At 37.2% G+C, this 20,473-nt stretch overlaps 1 protein-coding gene across 2 annotated transcripts in view; it reads right to left on the reverse strand.

Moving 5' to 3' along the window:
* Positions 1-20,473, reverse strand: part of ADAM10 (ADAM metallopeptidase domain 10) — a 135,539-nt gene that overhangs the window by 77,266 nt on the left and 37,800 nt on the right. Inside the window, exons 3-4 of one of the 2 annotated variants that reach the window (XM_090270668.1) lie at positions 4,405-4,523; positions 2,890-3,048 (exon numbers count right to left, since the gene is read on the reverse strand). In XM_090270668.1, the coding sequence (XP_090126794.1) occupies positions 2,890-3,048; positions 4,405-4,523 (278 nt within the window). The remainder of the gene's footprint in view (positions 1-2,889; positions 3,049-4,404; positions 4,524-20,473) is intronic. The other variant, XM_090270669.1, reaches the window with a different exon arrangement.

Consider the following 20,473-nt stretch of genomic DNA (forward strand, 5'->3'; position numbering starts at 1 on the left):
ATGGTTAAGGTTTTCCAGAACATTACTAGGGATGAGAATATTATTATTGACAATAAATTTCTGGCTGTGGAAAGGAAAGTGAAGCAAGGAGGAAACTACCAAGTTTTAAAAAATAGGCAAAAATTGAGAGACTAGTCTAATCACTCTTAAAAAACAAAATATGAGCTATGGCTTGTGTGGCTCAGTGGACTGAGCGCTGGCCTGTGAACCAAAAGGTCACCAATTCAGTTCCCAATCAGGGCACATGCCTAGGTTGCAGGCCAGGTCCCCAGTAGGGGTGTGCAAGAGGCAACAGATCAATGTTTCTTTTGAGCACTGATATTTCTCTTCATCTCTCCCTCTTTCTCTCTCTCCCTTCCCTCCTCTCCAGGAAGTAAAAAAATAAAATCTTTTATAAAAATAAAGACAAAAATAGAATAAAATATGATAATTGAAGAGGCATATAATTAGAGGAATGAATTTCTGTGGTATTTCATTAAAGTGTTCTTATGATGACTGGACTTACAGACAATGGTAGAAATTAAAAGATAAAGTCTAAATACATTTTCTACTCTTAAAACACAGAAAAATAATTCTCTCAACAAATTGCCATCATGTAAGACCATGGTAGAGAACAAAATCCGTAATGATAGACTTCTGGCCAAGATGGAGGCCTAAACTGACATGCTCTGTCTCCCTCCACAACTAAGAAGGAATACAACTACCGCAAAACCAAAAATAACCAGAAGTTCCAGAAAATAAAGCCACGTGAAGTCCAACGTATGAAGTTATAAAGAAGTAGTGCTCGTCTGGACGGGTAGGAGGGGGGGCAAGGGCGGAGAGGTCAAGCTGTGCTGGCGGCGGCAGGACCGCGGTAAGCACAGACACCCATATTTAAAAAGAGGCAAGAAACACCTGGGGAGCACACCCGGCTACAAACCAGACCCGTCAGCTCGCGATTCCAACGCCGGGGAAGGCAGACCCCCATTGCCTTGGACTGTGAGGGCTGGAGGGGGTGGGGACGCGGGAGGAGGCTCCTGGTCTCTCAGCGGAGAAAGAACAGCAGGAATCCATCTTGGAACCCCACCCCCACACAAAACGCCATAGCATGGTGAGAAGGGTCCTCCGCTAGAGACTAGTGCACAGGGCTCCGCCCCCTGTAGCATAGGAGGTATGACAGCAACACCCAGAAAGCAAAACTAAACACAAAACGGTAAGGATGGCACAGATCATGATAAGAGATCCCGATGACTCAGCTGACCGGAGAGCAAATATATGATCTAACTGACCAGCAGATAGGAAATCTTTCTGAGGCACAGTTCAGAGCTCTGGTTATATAAATGCTTACAGACCTAACATCAGATCATAAACAAAAGGGGAAGAAATGAAGGCTAGTCCTGCTGAAATGAATAAAAACACATACGAAACCAGTGGTGAGGGGAAAGAAGACCAGGGATCAAATCAATAAATCGGAACATAGGTAAGGAACAGTCAACCAGTGCAGAAAGAGGAAACAAAAAGTGAGGGAAATGAGGAGAGGCTCAGAAACCTATGGGACAGCATAAGCGGGCCAACATCCGAATCATAGGGTTGCCAGAAGGTGATGAAAAAGAACTAGAAATTGAAAAATTCTGTGAAAAAATAACAAAGCAGAACTTCCCTAACTTGGGGAAGGAAATAGACTTACAGGTCCAGGACACAGAGAGTTCCAGATAAACTGGACCCAGGAGAACCATGCCAAGACACATTATAATCAAAACGTCAAAAACTAAGGATAAAGAGAGAATCTTAAAAGCAGCAAGAGAGAAGAAGAGAATTACCTACAAAGGGGTCCCAATAAGAATATCAGCTGATTTCTCAAAAGAAACTCTGCAGGCAAGAAATATTCAAAGTAATGAAAATCAAAAACCTACGGCCACGATTACTCTACCCAGCAAAGCTGTCATTCAGAATAGAAGGGCAGAGAAAATGCTTCCAAGACAAAGTAAAACTGAAGGAGTTCATCAGATCCAAACCACTGTTAATGAAATGTTAAAGGGACTTGTTTAGGAGAAAGAGGATCAAAACTATGAACATTAAAATGAAAACTGTATCACAACAACCAACAACAGAAGCTAAGGAATCGAAACAAAGGCAAACTAAGTAGGCAATGAGAATGGGAAAAGAATTATAGGTATGGGGAACATTATGGGGGGAGGTCAGTGGGGAAGGAGAAAGGGGGAAAGGGAGGGAGATGGTACAGGAGTTAAGAAGCACAGTAGGAAGGAGTGGAGCAGATAGGAAGATGTTGAGAAGAACTATATGCACAACCAATGGGCATGGACTAAGTAGGGAGACAACTGGAGGGAGGGGGGTCACTGGGTAGAGAGGAACAAAGGGAAAAGAAATTGGGACAACTGTAACAGCATAATCAATAAAGCATATTAAAAAAAAAATCCACAATGATAAATCTGGAGTCTTAACAAACTAAAGTCATTATTTTAAAATTCCAAAAAGAAATACTCAAAGGACTTAGAAATTAGAAAAATATCTAAAATATCCACATTGATATTTACATTCAAAGATAATAATACTTCAGTAGGACACACACAGGCATTATAGCATTAAACAACTAGCTCATATCACAATAGAGGATTTCCAGCTCAATCACAGTTGGTTAACTTATAGTTCAAATAGAATTGGTTGTATCATGTCAACAAAGTAGGACCAGCATGGATTGATAAGGAAATTGTTTTACTGTACTATAGATCTATTATTCATTAAATTGAGACTTTGGTTGTGAAAATATTTTCTAGTATGATTAATACAGCTCAGGAAAGAAAAAAGTTCAGGCTTCATTTGTCTCCACATAGTTTTAACTTTTTATATGTCTTTTTGCAAAAGGGTGCTTGATAAAAGTTTAGTACTTACTAATATCATCTTCATGATAAATGACAGAGTGAAAAGGCAGAATTCTGTCTTTAATATATCTCTCTGCTGGCTCAACATAAAATGTGCCACCATGAGTCTGGATGAATCCTTCAAATCTCCCATCAATAACAGACCCATGGCTAAAACTTCCTTCTTCACCTATTAATGAAAGCAATAAACTCTTGAAAATTTAATTTGCATGTGCATGTTAAATTCATTTTTCTTCGAAGAGCTATTCTTATATACATTTTTAAGAACCTAAATATAAGTTTACTGAGAAAGTTAATTTTAATATAAAATATATCAACCTGAATTTGAGATGTAAACAGCAACTAGTATGTAGTTAAAATATATACAATTATTAGTAAAACAATGAAATAGCACATCTGTCTTGTTGACAATCACATTCCCAGCATGTAGCAGAGCCTGGTATATATGCAGTAGTTAATAAATAATTGTTAAATTAACTTAAACTTAGAAAGAGGCTAACAGACCCACTGATGAAATAAACTTTCAAAATAAAGATATTAAAGTTTCTTTTGAAATTCTGCTCTAATTGCTATAAGAAAAAGTTCCTTTCCAACCTGACATATTCTTCATGAGCCTATGGCTTCCTTAACACCTTTAGATTTTATAAATATTAATACATTTTTAAAATAAGAGTATCAAAATTTGAAAAGAAATCTGTACAAGGTATACCAATATACTTTTTATGATACTGGACAAAGATCTGGAATATTGTCCCATCAATTATTCTCCTCTAAAAAAAAAAAATTATGCTTCTCTTGTGAAAGAACTTAACAGAAAAAAAAGGTATTTCTGGTTCTTAATACAGTCACAAAGAAAAGCTAAGCATTAAACATCAAACAATTTAAAGGAAGAAGAAAGGGGCTTTAAAAGTTAAATTTACTTAAACTGTTCTCATTAAAACAAAAATCGGGCTTCCCACAATTTCTAAGTTATAGATTAAAAGTAATTGGTTAACTTCCAACTAATCATGGACTGAAGCTAAGAGCCCAAGACACTGTTATTTTAAATTACATGGCTTTTATCTGCAAACTCAGTCTTATACTTTCTTGACCATTGCCTAGCAAAAAAAGGGAAAAACTAAGAGTTGCTTGCCCGGAAAGATAAATAACAAAAAAATAATAGAAAACTATAGTCCAACATTAAAAACACAGCAAGGTTACTGTTAATTTATTCCTCGGATCATCAAAAAATATAGAAGTAATTAAATTTTTTTTTTTAAATCTAAGTTTGGAGCTATTGACAGAGCCAAAAATTCATACCTTTCTGAAGCCAGACACTGCATAATTCAACATTAAACAAACATGTAAAGATAGATCTAAGGATTACTTCACTCTTCAAAGACTATTATACACTTCATGCCCTTCGTGACAGATTCAAATCTCCTCAGACTTTATTCCATCTTTTTTGAAATATTTGTCTATGCTTCAACATGTATATTTCCATGTGTAGAAAAATATTACAGGGTTCTTTTAAGATTCAACTTACCATAAATATGTCCAGTGTAAATATGAGAGGTATCATAATCAAGTACTTTATTTGATGTTTCTACTTTAAATTCATCACTAAAAAGGGAAGTGTCCCTCTTCATTCGTAGGTTGAAATGTCTGTAAAATGGGGTGGGAAAAGGAAAAATGAAATTTAAAGAATCCAAATTTAAACAATTATTTTTTTAGTAAAAAAAGTCTACAAAATGTAGATTGTTTCACACAATATGTCTATTTGGGAAATATACTGACCAACATTTTCTTATAAATATCCTGCTCTAAAATTCAGTCTGGTAGCTGTGACACAATTCTAAATTATATACAATTAAATAGTAACTGTCTAGAATATATTTAAAAATAAATGTCAATGGCTTGATTCCTACATGGTAAAACGAGGTCATTACAACAGCAACTACTTTGCTTGGAGATTAAAAAAAAACAAGCTTCTGGTCCCAATTACTATTACCACTACCTGTCTTCCCTCTCTAGTAATTCTGCAGCTTTGACCTTTCCCCCTACTTTTTACAGTTCAAATAATATGATATATAGGAAAATGGCATCTATATTAGGTACTTAATATCACAGAGATACATGCTCTTTCATTTACACACAGCCACAAAACATTTCAATCCTTTATTTTTCCCCAGAGGCTTCTAACTCTTTTAATTATCTTTGGACCTTTCTCAGTTCAATTTGGGAACCCTAAAACACCATGATATTAACTGAAATCATACTCCTTCTGATGCTATAAAGGAGAGGGAAAGACCAAAACGTTGAAGTGAAATTACATAAAGAATCTAGAAATCTAATCTTAAACCTAAAACTTACTAGTCCAAGACTCCTATCTGTGATTTGAAGACAATACATTTTATGTTATAGAATGGTTTTTAGCATTAGAGATTATAATGTACGTAAAGTTATTAATACAGAATCTGGCATATAGGAGATATACAATAAATGGTACCAAATTAGCTATCATTACTAAACTCTTAAAAGTATATCAAGTCTCTTATAATTTCTATAAACATCTCAACATAACACAATCTCTATCACTGAACCTGACCCAGTTTTCAACTGGCCAACCTCCAAATGTTAACAGGATGTGGAGAACTGGAATTCTCACACATTGCTGGTAGAAATACAAAATGGTACAATCACTCTGGAAAACTGGCAGTTTTTTATAAAGTCAAATATACAAAAATCCTATGACTCATGATCCCACTCCAAAAGAAATGAAAACATAAAACATATGTCCAAACAAACAATTGAACACATATGTCCATAGCGGCTTTATTCATAATAGCCCAAAACTGCAAATAACCTAAATGTCTATCAATGAGTAAAGAGATAAAAAAGATCAATGGCAAACTACCAGCAATTAAAAAAACATCATAGTGAACCTAGCTGCTGTGGCTCAGTGGATTGAGTGTCGCCCTGCGAACCAAATGTCCTGGTTCGATTCCCAGTCAGGGCACATAACTAGGTTGCACATCAGGTCCCCAGTTGGGGGCGCGAGTGAGAGGCAACCATACAGCGATATTTCTCTCCCTCTCTTTATCCTTTCCCTTCTCTCTAAAAATAAATAAATAAATAAACAAACAAACAAAATAAATAATTTTTTAAAAAAATCATGGTACTGTGCTTTTGTGAAGATACTGAATACAAAGGCAGATACAAAGTATAATTCCAAATATATGTAATTCTAGAATAGGCAAAACTTCTCTATAGTGACAGAAAGCATATAGTCCTTGCCTAGTTGAGAGACTACGAACAAAGGGGTATGAAGGAAGAAACTTACTGCTACAATGTAAACATTCTATATACTGAATTGAATGGTGGTTACAAAAGTATGTACTTTTGTCAAACTATACACTTGAAATGAGTGTATTTTATTTCATGTAAATTATACTTCAATAAAGTTGATTTTAACAAAAAAACAAACAAACTGATTTTCAAGTGAATAGGGGTCAACAGGGCATACTCACTAGTTTCAGAACATGTCTATTTCACCTTTTCCCTATTTTCATGTCAATCTTGGCACCCTTTCATTTTGAGGCTGTGCTCATATTCTCCTTGCCCAAAACCCTCACCAATGTGTTGTGACAAGGACTCTAGGCTAGGAAAGGCATCCTCAGCAAGGAATCAAGAAAGTTAAACATATCTTCTAAATGGAAACTTCACAAATTTTAAAATAATCTATCCTAAACAAACAAGAATCTTACCTGAGTTCTTGTTGTATATTCTGTCTTTTCATAAAATTACTTCTGCCAACTATAGGAAGTTCTTGATCATATATACACAAGTGTAAATACAGACATTATTTTTTAAAGGATCACAGTATTCTAAAAAATCATTAATTTATCATTATATATACTTTTAATTTACTAAACAAATATTACCTCTAAAAAAGAATCTCTGTTAAAGAGACTAAACAATAATTGTCCAAGGACTTAATATATTTATCATTCAGGATGTATTATTCTGCAAAATTATTGTACCGTAAAATCATTATAAGCAAGAGCATTAGTATTCTATATGGCAAAAATAAGGAGGGCAGAATGCAAGGGAAGTTTCAGAAAGACATTTAAGTTTAATATAAGAACAATCTATGCTATATTCCCTTCCCTCTCCAAAATAGTTTTACATCACTTAAAGTGTCAAAGCAATTTCCTTAGAGGGAAATTATAACAGAATTTAAGAATACTTGAGGTAGGCCCTTTCAACTCTTATACTGATTTCATAAGAAAATTGTTTCATATATATATAGAACATTATGCTTAGTATTGACTTAAGTTGGATTAAAACCATACATAAAATCAGTTCTCAATGATCCATGCAGAGTCAAGTAGCAATAAAGATAATTTTTTAAAAAATTTAATCATACCCTCAAAATTAAAGTTTTTATTAATTACCGTATTTTTCGATCCATAAGACATACTTTTTTTCCCCAAAAGTTGGGGGGAAATGTCTGTGCATCTTATGGGGCGAACATTACGTCACAGACCATGATGTGTATTACCTGACCTGTCAGCGGTGGCAACAGCTGTTAGAAGAGGAAGTGGTGGGCCCACGCGAACCCCCTGGGGATGCTTAAATGTCCCATTTTACTGCTTAATCTCAGGGCGTCTAGTCAGTATGAAGGTAGCGAAGAAAGTAATATCAGTGATTGTGAGCAACTGAGCTTCATAAATTCTGACACTAGCGTTGATGAGTTCTTGGGGTTCCCAGAAAACTAGAAGAGTACTTGAACCTTAAAGTCTCTCCTCATTTGTTAATGACAGTTATGATGGTTCTTAATACCACTGTTGACTGCTGTTCACTTTACACGGTTGAAATATTATTCTGTTATATTTTATTAAATCTTTTAGTACACCATTTGGTTCAGGATATTTTTTTTCTTGTTTTCCTCCTCTAAACCTAGGTGCATCTATCTTACGGTCAAGTGAGTGTGAAAAATATGGTATATCAAGATTAATTTGCAACTAAAACATACAAAACAGATGAGGGAATAAAAATGGGGTGAGCATGGAAGGCAGGTAAATGGTAGAAAGAAGCCAGACTAAATGAAAGTCTGTCACAATCTATAAAAACAGATAAGAAACACTTCAAATGAATAATCAGAAACTGGACCTAATTTATTCTATTAACTAAGCCACTAGATTCCAATTCCCTAATTTTGATCCTACTACCATCAGTTTGATAGATCATATCTTCATACTATTTTAATATTTATATAAATTATAATTTCTTTGCAATATTGCAATTGGATAACATATTATAAAATAACAAAAATTAGCTGACTAACCACATTCTGCCTTCCCAGTTTCTCAACAAGCCCTAAATTAAAAAATATATAAAACATAACCTGATTCTGTAATTGTTTAAATTTTTGGCTCAAAGGTCAGGAAAAGTGCAGTGAACACTGTGAAAAGTTTGGTGGTTCCTCAAAAAGTTAAACATAGGGATTACCATAGAATCCACTAGGTCTATACCCAAAGAAACTGAAGTCAGGGACAGATACTTGTACACAAATATTTATAGCAGTATTATTCACAATAGCTAATAGATGGAAACAACCCAAATGTCCACAACACGTGGATTTTTTTTTTTTTAAGTAGTAAACACATACATTATTCAGCCTTAAAAAGGAACAAAATTGATACATGCTGCAACACAGATGAACTTAAAAACATCACACCAAGTAAGTCTAACACAAAAGGACAAATATTGTAAGATTCCACTTCTATGAGGTGCTTAGAATAGGCAAATTCATAAATATGGAAAGCAGAATAGAGATTACCAAGGACTGGTGGAAGGGTAGAATGGGGAGTTACTGTTTAATGGGAGTTTCTGTTTGGGATGATAAAAACGCTCTGAAAATAGATAGTGAAGATAATTGCAGAACACTGTAAACGTACTTAACATCACTGAATTATACATTTTAATAGGGTTAAAAATAGTAAGTTACAAGTTATTTTCCCACAACAGAAATAAACAAATAAATTTTTAAATCACTATATTCCAAAAGCTGGAGTATAAAATAAAATTATGTAGTTAGAGATACCTTTCTTAGAGGTAAAAGTTAAGAGAGATTTGGTTAAGATAGCAGTATGTTTTATGATGAGAATGATGAAGTTACATAACAGTCTTCTAAAAGTTCTATAGGTTTATGACTTCTAGCATTTTTATATCTAATACTGCATTTTATCCTCACATAACACTGCAAAAAAGGCATGATGCATATTTTTATCACAGGGTTATAACCCAAGGTCACAAGACTAGAATTAGAACTAGAATCCCAGTATTCCATTGCTGCATATTATTCTTTCTACCTTACTGCAATACCTACCGGCTGCTGTGGCTCAGCGCAATAACCACCTGACAGGGAACCAAAAACCCGCCGGTTCAATTCCCGACAAGGGTGAATGCTGGGCTCACAACTGTGGTCCACCTTTGGGTCTCACAAAGGGGTACTTGCCTCCCTTTCTTTTGAGCCCTGGCTGGTTTGGCTCAGTGGATTGAGGATCGGCCTGCGAGCTAAGTGTCGCTGGTTCGATCTTCCAGTCAGGGCACATCAGAGAAGGAAAACTCTGACTCCAAAAAACCTCCGCTGCCTTGCAGCATACCTCTTCAGGGGAAAGGCTAAGGGAGTAAACCCCGACAGAAAATCCGGAGCCGGAGTCCCTAAGGCGGTTTGACGTTGTAGTCAACACCGGCAACTCCTGCGGCGCACCTGAAGCCAAGCTGTATCGACTCCGTCTTTCCCTTGGACCCTTCAGCTGCGAAGAGAGGGGGAGTCTGCTGCATGGGCAACAGCAGACCCTCCATATCACCCTGCCCAGGCTCTGTAGCTTCAGCTTCACTGGAGAGGACACTCCAGCGTCATCGTAAGATGTCGATTCAACACGGGAGGAGACAGATACCGTGTCACTCCCGAGTCGGACTGCACAGCCATTCTCGGCGGTGCAGATAGACTCTTAAGAAGCTACACCATCGTCTCTCGAGACGGACGGCTGCCGACGACGACTGTAATACCTGCCTCTCAAGAATATAATAAAAAAGCCAAGCTAGTATACGCGGAGTTTTTTAACAGTCTTAATGTAATATTGTGTCCACCAACAAGTCACCTTTTAAAATCTAAACAAATCCAAATAAGATATAGAAATGAAATTTTAACTTTATTTGACTTTCACTGAAAATTGTACTTTGTAACACCATCATAAGAAATCCCCTTTAATTATTAATGCTTTAGCCTCTTTCAAGACTAAGGCTAAACTCTGTCCCCCTTTACTGTTTCTTTCAGCAAGTTTCATTTTTTTATTATCATAATATAATACAGTGTCATTAAACTTAAGATTTCCTTTGAGACAATAAGATGCTCTATATAAAGAACACTATTTTCACTGGGAATGTTTTTCTACCCATAGATTTAATCACCATATTGATTCTATGGATCAATAGTATTTTATCTTTTATCTTGATTATAGTAGTTCTATTAAATTTTTTTGGCTTTCATCCATGGCATTGTAGTAAAGTTATAAAGAATGGAGTGAAATTATAAGACAGAAAATTCAGTTAACAAATGACAGCAATTTAAAAAAACAGACCAGATTCCAATTTTTCAGCCTTAGTGATGTGAAGATGCAGTTGTACCAGGTAGCGAAAAAAGCTGCTTTCCTTTCTCAAGCTTTAGAAAAGCTCTCTACATCTAAAGCAAACAAATAATACAGGTACCAGAACCACCTCTGATAAAGAACAAAATAAGGTGTGTTAAGGTATAATTCTATAAGTTTCTGGAAGGTCATGTACCCTCTACACCTTTATAAAAGAGGGACTTTTCTATAGATTACAACAGGTAGAACAGGAAAATAGAGAGTAAAAAGTTACCTTTTCCTAAATGATTGCTATTTTGGCTAAAGATAGTGTGGCTTTGATTCTCAGAAGAAAATACAGCAATAGATTAAGGGTGCATACCTAAAACTGAATTCATATTAAGACCAAAAGCCTCAACTAATGAAGTACCTTGGTAACAAAGGGAAGAACCCTGAGAGCAAAAACCATGCTCTGTGTCAGTGTAATCCAGCAGTCCCAGAAACCAAGGCTGTCTTCATAAACAGCTCTATCATGTCTCAGTGGAGCAGGTCTATGGTAGGTCTGAGTTAGTGACTCCTAAGGAAAAAAACTGAACTTAATAGAGTAGCCCTAAAGTCTCTAGATGTTCTTTTTTCCTTCACCTTCCTCTTAAAGACACTATAGAGAAATTCGCATCCAAATTATTTTTTAAGATAAGTTGCCAATATTAACATCAAATATCACTGAGTCAAATACCGAGTTTACCTCCACTAGTACACTTTTTGAAACAGAAAGTCTTTTCAAATTATCTCAAAGAAGCCCATATTAAAAGGGGGCAGGGTGTAGAACAGGTTGGTAGAAGGGGAAAGGACAGTCAGTCCATGGGTACCCCAATGGACAGTACCTGAGATACCCTCCACAGAAATTCTGGTGCTCAACAGTTTAAAAAACATTAGTTCCAGGCTTAACTAATGACCCTGAAGTAGACAAATTACCTCAAATAAGCAAAAATAAACAAAAATCCTCAAGGGTCCCGGAAGAAAATAAAACTGAAACTAAAACTTAAGCTAAAATGAGTAACTCTATCCTGTGTAAGAAGACAAGTAGATCATCAGTGTGAATCTTTCCCCTATAAAGTAGAGCAAAGGGGAAGAATCTACAATAAGGGCATGAAAACAGAACACATAATTACAAATATTATCCATGATTACAGAATAAGTAGCTCTATCTTATTGGGAAGGGGAAAAAAAGGTTTCTGTAAATACTTTCTGACCTTATGTAACTAAACAATTGGCAAGCAAAACTACTATATATAAAACACTGAAACAATGATGAGACTTAAGAGTAGAGTGAGATTTTAATTATTCAGATATTTAATGTAAATTAAATGTATAATATCATAAAGATCACCTAAATTTTCTAATTTCACAAATCTGGGAAGGCTGACCTACCAACATCACATGAATAAAATCGGAGCTTAAATCTAAACCAAAGTCTTCATTAGCCAACCAATGATCTTTCCATTTCCACCACACCAAGCTACAGTCCAGTCATTAGAGAGCTCTAAGAGAACAAAATTCAGGACATCTTCTTAGTGAAAGACAAAAGCAAAAGACTGACTTTAAAAGCATAGTCAATGGTACTCTATGTAAAAGAAGAATGTGCAATCAAAGAAGTTAAACTGGTCATGTACATCCAAAGAAAGTAATCAGAACCATGAACTTGGCGGTATGCTATTTCTTCATTCCGTAAATGTTTACTAAGCACTTCCTAGCACAAGCACAGGGATACAGGCATGAGCAACACAATTCACAGAATACACTGTAGCTTACACATGATTAGCGAGCAGAAAAGGGAGGAAGAATGAGAGGAAAGAAGGAAGATGGTCTCATAGCGATGAATGCTACGATGAAAAACAAAGCAGGATAAAGGAGGGAGGAAGGATGCTATTTTACAAAGCATGGTTGGAAAGATTCTCTGAATAGAAGACATTTGAACAGACTTGAATGCAGTGAAGGAGCAAGAGCTTGTTGTGGAAAGGAAGTGGGGAAGAGTTTCAGGCAGAGAGGACTACAAGTGCAAAAGGCATACATTGCGTGTTGGACAAAAATCACTGGGGCTACAGTGGCATACAGAAGAGGGAGGACAGAGGAGATAAGATAGAAGAATACAGTCGGGCACACAGAAAGGACTCTAAAACCTTGCTCAATTAATGAAGATGTGCCTGGGCAACTAGCAGGTTATTCTTTATATGGCAAACTCTCTCTAAAACATCTGTATGATTATATCCCTTCAAACTACAATATTCCTTATTCCCCTTTGGTGGGGAAGGAGAAATGAAAAGGGAACTTGCCCTTCTGCCATACATTTTCATCATTTTTGATGTCTCCTTTTTAAAAATAAAACCTATCATCTCTTCCCTACACTCCTCATTATTCCACTCCCATCTACATTTCCTTGCCCCTACGTCTTTTCCACATCCAAGGAGGTCTGAGGATACCTCCTCCTCCAAGCTCTACTCCCAGGGCCCGCCCATCCAACTGTGGCTAACCAAGTAGCTCTGCTCTCCTTCCCTGTGGATAAGTAGCTATTATATTCACATCTCATCCTCAGTCTCCTTCAACTAAAAATAAAATCTCTGAAGAAGCTGAGGTACTGTTGCTCTGCTATAGGAAAGTGTTTGATAGTTTTTTGATTGGTCTTGTAATAATCTCAACTTCCAGAAGAAAAAGAACACAATGATGGGAACTTCTACTCTAGATTTAATGCTGACAAACTCTAGGTAGTTATGGTTGATAATGAAGTGACAAGAACATAGGAGAAGAAACCACCATCATCATCCTATCACTTTATAGTTTATTAAAACAAGGAAAAAATAAATAAAGAGCAATGGTTTTAGTAAAGCATATTCTTAAATGTCCACAGAAATCAGAGTTAAATAAAATCTCCTACTTGGGGACTTTAAACACATACAAGTAAAGGTGAATGACCAGGTCTCAAAACCATCATTCAGAATTAAGTTGGATAAAGTGGCCCCTAAAGTCTCAATATAAACTATGTGAAAGGCTTACTGAGTTTGACAGGTGAGAGTAAACCATCTGTCAAACTGAAAAATAAAAAAATTTTGGAACTAAAACAAAACAGTTTTGAATGTAAACTGCAACTGAAAAACAAAAACTTTTAAAATAATTTTTAAAGTTTTAAAGTCAGTTTTAAAAAAAGATTATGAGTCATGTATTGGCCAGAACAACTTTACTATGTACTTCACACATTTAAGGAAAAATTAATCAAGTAATACTCAAAAGATAACTGGGTCCTTGCAATAAATCACCACAGAATTAGTAGAGGTGTTTCCTCAAAGATATTAGCCCAATATGCTCTCATAACCAAAATATATTGGCTATTATAATGAATCATTAGAAATTCAAACAAAAAAAAAGTTATTTCTTTACCCTTATACAATATACAAGCAACGTGTCCAAATCGGGATTACTCTGTGTAATTAAATCCAGCAAGATTTAAATCCAGCAAAATCAAACAGAACTAGAGAAATTCAAGGAAGGGCAGCATGGACTAGGAATATCGCTAATGTTCGGTATAACAAGAGCAACAAGCAGCAATTGACCACTACCGCCCCTGAAACACTTTTCTCTTGGCTTCTAGTATACTATGTTCCCAGCTTTTCTTCTACTTTTCTTAACACTCTTAAGTCTTTGCATCCTCTCCTACACCTAAACCCTTAAATGTTGGCATTTAGCAGAGCTCTCTCCTAGGCCCTCTCCACAAACTTCATTCATGTAATATGTCCAAAACTAAACTCCTAACTTACTTTCAAACTTACAGCTGTTCTAGCATTCCCTATCTCAACAGACAGTCCCATTAGCCTCTCAGTTGCGGAAACCAGTAAACAGTCATACCTGACTCCTTCTCTTGATACCTCACTGTATGTCACCTAAATCCAATAAATTCTACCTTCAAAATATTTTTCAAATCTATTCACTCTCTTTCATCACCTCTATTGCCATCTCAATCCAGGCTACCACTTCCATGAGGACCAGTACAACAGCCTCCTAAATAATGTCATGCACTTAAGTCTTCATTCACAGCCAGACTAAACATTTTAAAAGATCATTAAAAACCTTCCACGGCTAGTAAAAACTTGTCACCATGACTTACACCATCAAAGATCTGGCTCCTGCTTACCTGCACAGCCTCGTTTTAAATCTTTTTCCCTCACATTTTAAGCACCAGGCAATTCCATGAGCGTGCCACTTCTCATCTCAGTATCTTTGCACATGCTGTTTCCTCTGCCTGGAACACCTTTCTTCCTCTTCTCACTGCCTAACCAACTCCCTCAATCATTCTTCCAGGATCAGTTTAAATGACATCTCCTTCGTGTGGCCTTCCCTAACCTCCAGAAAAGATGGCATCCCGCTGTGTTCCCAAAGGAATCTTCTAAACATTCCTTTCTTAACATTTATCAACAGTTCTCATTGCTAATCCAATACCTGTCTTTCTCATGAGTCCATAAACTCCACCAACAGCAAGGACCTGTCTTGTTCAGCTATTATATTCCTAGTGACTACCAAATTGCCTAAAATACATTAGATGCTTAATAAATATATAAAGCAATAAAATGGTTGAAATAAATTAAAACATGAAATTGGACTTAGTAAATTATGGTATGTTAAAACTATAGAAACATCTCTTATAGCTCAAATAAACATAAACAAAAGGAGATCCACAATACATTTGTTCATTCCAACCAGAGATCAAAATTCCATTTAAATTAATTTGTGGTTTAGGGTGTTTTTGGTTTCTGTTTGTTTTTTACTTTTTCAATCCTCACTCAAGGACATACTCACTCATTTTACAGATAGGAAAGCAGACAGAGAAAAAGAGAAAAATCAATGTGAGACAGTAATATCAGTTGGCCACTCCCCTTCCCACACCCCAACTCCCACACACTGCCTGGGCCAGGGATCAAATCACAATCTAGTTATGTGCCCTGAACAGGAATCAAACCAAAACCTTTTTTACTTTGGAGTGTGGGATGACATTCCAACCAAATGAGCCACCCAGCCAGGGCTAGGGTTTCTTTAAAAAAAAAAAAAAGAAAGAAAGGGAAGGAAGGAAGAAAGAAAGAAAATGACTACTGCTGCATAGCACAACTACTTGTCCCATACCATAATATCTACGATTTTTGTAATACTAGACTTTGTGTTTATACTTGATTTGTTGGTTCAATATCATTCTTCCAGTAAAGACTGTTTTGGAACCTAACTAGTACAAAGTAATTATAATTTAAGATTTCAGAAAAAAGCACAAATTAACAACTTAATTTTAGCCCTCTGTACCAAATTCATCTGGCAACCCAAAGAAGTACAGAAAAGCTCTAATAAATTGTAGAAAAGGTTATGAGGACTTCCAGTCAAGATGGCAGCATAGGTAAACACAGCTCACCTCTTCGCACAACAACATAAAAATTATAACTAAATGCTAAAGGATAAAGAAAGAATCTTAAAAGTGGCAAGAGAAAAGGAGGGGTTCCTATAAGACTATCAGCTGATTTATCAAAAAAAACTTTGCAGGCAAGAAGGGACTGGCAAGACGTATTCAAAGTGATGAAAAGCAAGGACCTACAACCAAGATTACTCTATCCAGCAAAGCTATCATTTAGAATGGAAGGGCAGGTGAAGTGCTTCCCAGACAAGGTAAAACTAAAGGAGTTCATCATCATCACCAACCCATTATTATATGAAATGTTGAAGGGGCTTATTTAGGAAAAAGAAGATGAAAACTATGAACACTAAAATGACAACAAACTCACAACTATCAACAACAGAATTTAAAAAATAAAAACAAAAACAAAATAAGCAGACAACCAGAGTGGAAACAGAATCATAGGTATGGGGAGCATTTAGCAGGCTGTCAGCTGGGAAGGGGAAGGGGGAGAAAGGGGAAAATGGTGCAGGGATTAAGAAGCATAATAGGAGGGTGCAGAATAGACCGGGGGATGTGAAGAACAGTACAGGAAAGGGTGAAGCCAAAGAACTTATATGCACAACCCATGGACACAAACTAAGGGGAGTGTAATTCTGGAGGGAGGTGGGGTGGTGGGCAGAGGGGAGCAAAGGGAGAAGAAACTGGGACAACTGTAACAGCATAATCAACAAAATATACTTTAAAAAAATTATAACTAAACTACAGAACAACCATCATTCAGAACCACCAGAAATTAAGCTGAATAAAGGTCCTTCAAAAACAAAATTAAGAACAAACAATACTGTAACTGGTAGGAGGGGCAAAGGCAACGAATGGGCTGGTCACACACACGCCCCTGTGTGGCAGATAAAAAGCGGCAGGGATATCTGAGGAGGATAGGGTCTCAGTCCCACAACAGGCCCTCTAGCCCAGGGTTCCATTGCCAGGAAGATAAGTCTTCATAACTTCTGGCGACAAAAACAAGCAGGGATTGAGGCTTTAGAAGACACATTGCTAAAATCCCTGGAAGTTCCTCTTAAAAGGCCCATGCGCTTGAGTTACTCAGACCTACTCTCTGTGAGCTGCAGTGCAGGGGCAGCAGATTGAGAGGCACCAGAGACATACAAAAGGAACTGAACTGTCCAGTGTCAAGGGGAGAGCTGGGGGACTGCTTTCTCCCAGAGAGAAGTGCTAGCAGAGGCCACTGCTCCTTTTCCAAGCCCTACACCAGAACCACAGAGCCAGCGGGCGGGCTCCCTATCAGACTCCACCAACTTGGCTCACACTGTTCAACCTATCCTGATGATTCTGAGGCCCTGCCCCACCCAACTTGTGGGCTAACGCAAACTGTTTCCAGTAGCTTTTCCATACAAATGGCTTGTACTGGTCCATGCCTCAGATTTTCCTAAATTCTCTCAAGCAAGCAGTATCTGATTCAACAAGCCCCTTTCCTCTCACTAAGATACCCAAGGTCCAGCACTAGCAGCAGCCAGCCCTGGTTCACAGCCTGGCCTTGCTTGGGGTACCTCCAAGCCTAGCACAAGTAGCAACCATCTACAGACTGTTTTGTAGTTTATGTTGTATGACCCCTAATAAAACATAAGCAGTGGCTGACCTCGAAAGTGCCAATAGCAATCAAGGCTCAATTACAATAGGAGGGTGTTCCCAGTCCATACAGAGCATGCACCACAAGTACCCAGCTTGGCTAATAGGGAAGGCTATGCCACTGGGCCCTACAAAACACCTACTACATTAGATTATTCTACCAAGCTTGAGAGACATAGCAGCTCTACCTATTACATAAAAACATACACAGGGAGGCTGCCAAAACAAGTAGACAAAGAAACATGGCCCAAATGAAAGAACAGAACAAAACTCCATAAAAAGAACTAAACAAAATGGAGACAAGCAAGTTGCTAGATGCAGAGATCAAAACACTGGTTATAAGGATTCTCTATGAACTTTGGGGAAGAGCAGATGAACTCAGACAGAACTTGAACACCATAAAAAAGGACATGGAAACCATAAAAAAGAACCAGTTAGGAACGAAGGATACACTAACTGAAATGAAAAACAATTTACAGAACATCAACAGTAGAGTGGATGAAGTCAAGAATCAAATTAGAGATTTGTAATACCAGGAATCAAAAAACAAACAGTTAGAACAGCAATAAGAAAAGAGTCCCAAAAAATGAAGATAGTGTAAGGAGCATCTGAGACAAATTCAAGCATACCAACATTGACATCATGTGGGTGGCAGAAGGAGAAGAGAGAGCAAGAAATTGGAAATCTTTTTCAAAAAATAATGAAATAAAAGGGGGCCGGGTTGCTGCCTCCGAGGCGGCGGCGCTCACAGGCAGAGGAGAGCGGCTTGCCTGCAAACGTCGGCAGCCATTGAGAAAAATAATAATAATAATGAAAAAAACCTCTGTAACTTAGTAAAGGAAACAGACATGCAAGTCCAGGAAGCTCAGAGACTCCCAAACACAATGAGTTCAAAGAGGCCCATCCCATGACACACATCATTAAAATGCAAAAGGTTAAAGACAAAGAAAAGCACTTGGTTACCTACAGGGGAGTTCCCATAAGACTGTCAGGTGATTTCTCAAAAGAAACTTTGCAGGTTAGAAGGTTGTAGCAAGAAATATTCAAAGTCATGAAAAGCAAGGACCTACAACCAAGATTACTTTACCCTGCACAGCTATCGTTTAGAATCAAAGGACAGATAAAGAGCTTCCAAATAATAAAAACCTAAAGAAGAACATCACCAAGAAACCAGCATTATAAGAAATGCTACAGAATCTTCTTGAAGAAAATTAAAAATATGAACAAAATAGCAAAAGATACATATCTAGCAACCACTGAATCTAAAAACCAAAATAAACAAACAAGCAGAACAGAAACAGAATCACAGGCACAGAGAATATTTCTGATGATGGCCACATGGGAGAGGGTGGAGGTCTGAGGCAATAAAGGTAAAGGGATAAAAAGTACAAATTAGTAGTTTCAGAACAATCATAGGGATGTAAAGTACAGCCTAAGAAATAGAGCAGCCAAAGAACATCTATGCGTGACCCATGGACATGAACAACAGGGACAGGGTGGGGATTGTCTGAGGGAATGAGATGGGCTGGGTAGAGGAGGGCAAAGGAGTAAAAATTAGGACAACTATAGTAATAGCATAATCTATAAAATATAATTTAAAAAGAAAAGTTATGATACAATCAAGTGAGAAATCAACATTCAGAAGCTATTTCAAAAAGGACCTGTACATGTGATTACCAAAGAAATTTTATTTCTTTATCCTCACCCTAGGACATGTTCACTGATTTTAGAGAGGAAGGGAGAGAGACACGAAGGGGGAGAGAGAGAGACAGACAGACAGAGAGAGACAGAGAGAGAGAGAGAGAGAAAGAGAAAGAGAGAAAAATATCCTTTAGTTGCCTCCCATACGTGCCCTGACCAGGGATCCAACCTGCAACCTAGGTGTGAGGCCTACACACAGAAAATGGGTGGTTCCTACTGGTGCATGGTCAATGCTCCAACCAACTGAGCCACCTGGTCAGAAAACCAAAGAATTTTTTAACACATTTATCAGTTTAAAAATATCACACTAGTGCCCTGACTGGTATGGTTCAGTGGACTGAGTGCTGGCCTGTGAACCAAAGGGTCACCAGTTCAATTCCCAGTGAGAGCATATGCCTGGGTTGCAAGCCAGGTCCTCAGTTGGGGACGCACAAGAAACAACCACACATTGATATTTCTCTCCCTCTTTTTCTCACTCCCTTCTCCTCCCTCTAAAAATAAATAAATGAAATCTTAAAAAAAAAAAAAAAAAAAAGAATCTCACTACTATACAAGATTTCACTAATGTTTAATAGAACAATCCAAACAAGTATAAAACTGACAACACAGGGGAACAATTTTTAACAAAATTCCTGTTGAGTTCAATTTTTCAGCTGTTTTATACTTAAATAGGCATATTGACTTCAAAACTGCAGTTAGTTTTCTTCTATCACGTCAAATTTTCTCTACAGCTTATCTTAATGCGTGACCACTCTAGGCTGGATGAAGCCTGGATCGAGGGAAGGACTAGTGCTCTCCTATTGGCTGAGAGCAAACCTCCCTCGAGTGGGGAGGGGTGGGGGATGACCTTGGAGACCAGCGACAGGGTCATACTTATCTAGGCTATTCAGTTACACATGAGACAGTGTGGTGAGAGGTTGTGTGCCATTCTGTACAGTGAGTCGTATTCTGAAGTGTGGTCCAAGTTCTTGTCTGTATACAAAGAGTTAGCAGAATTTATTTTTTTATTTATATACGTACTTATTTCCTTTCCTTCAGATTATGTCTGCCTCTGCTATTTCTCATTGTAAGTCCCTAAACAATCCTGATTCGTTTTGTTATATCTGTGGCAGTTTTACCATTTCCAAAGGACAAACATCGGTGCATTTGTCAGGCAAGCCTGTTTTGCATATTTTAAAGTAAAACTTGGTGACCAAGATAAGTCTTGG

Source organism: Furipterus horrens, unplaced genomic scaffold (genome assembly GCF_987537825.1).
Source record: "Furipterus horrens unplaced genomic scaffold, mFurHor1.1.pri manual_scaffold_3, whole genome shotgun sequence".
NCBI classification, from domain to species: domain Eukaryota; kingdom Metazoa; phylum Chordata; class Mammalia; order Chiroptera; family Furipteridae; genus Furipterus; species Furipterus horrens.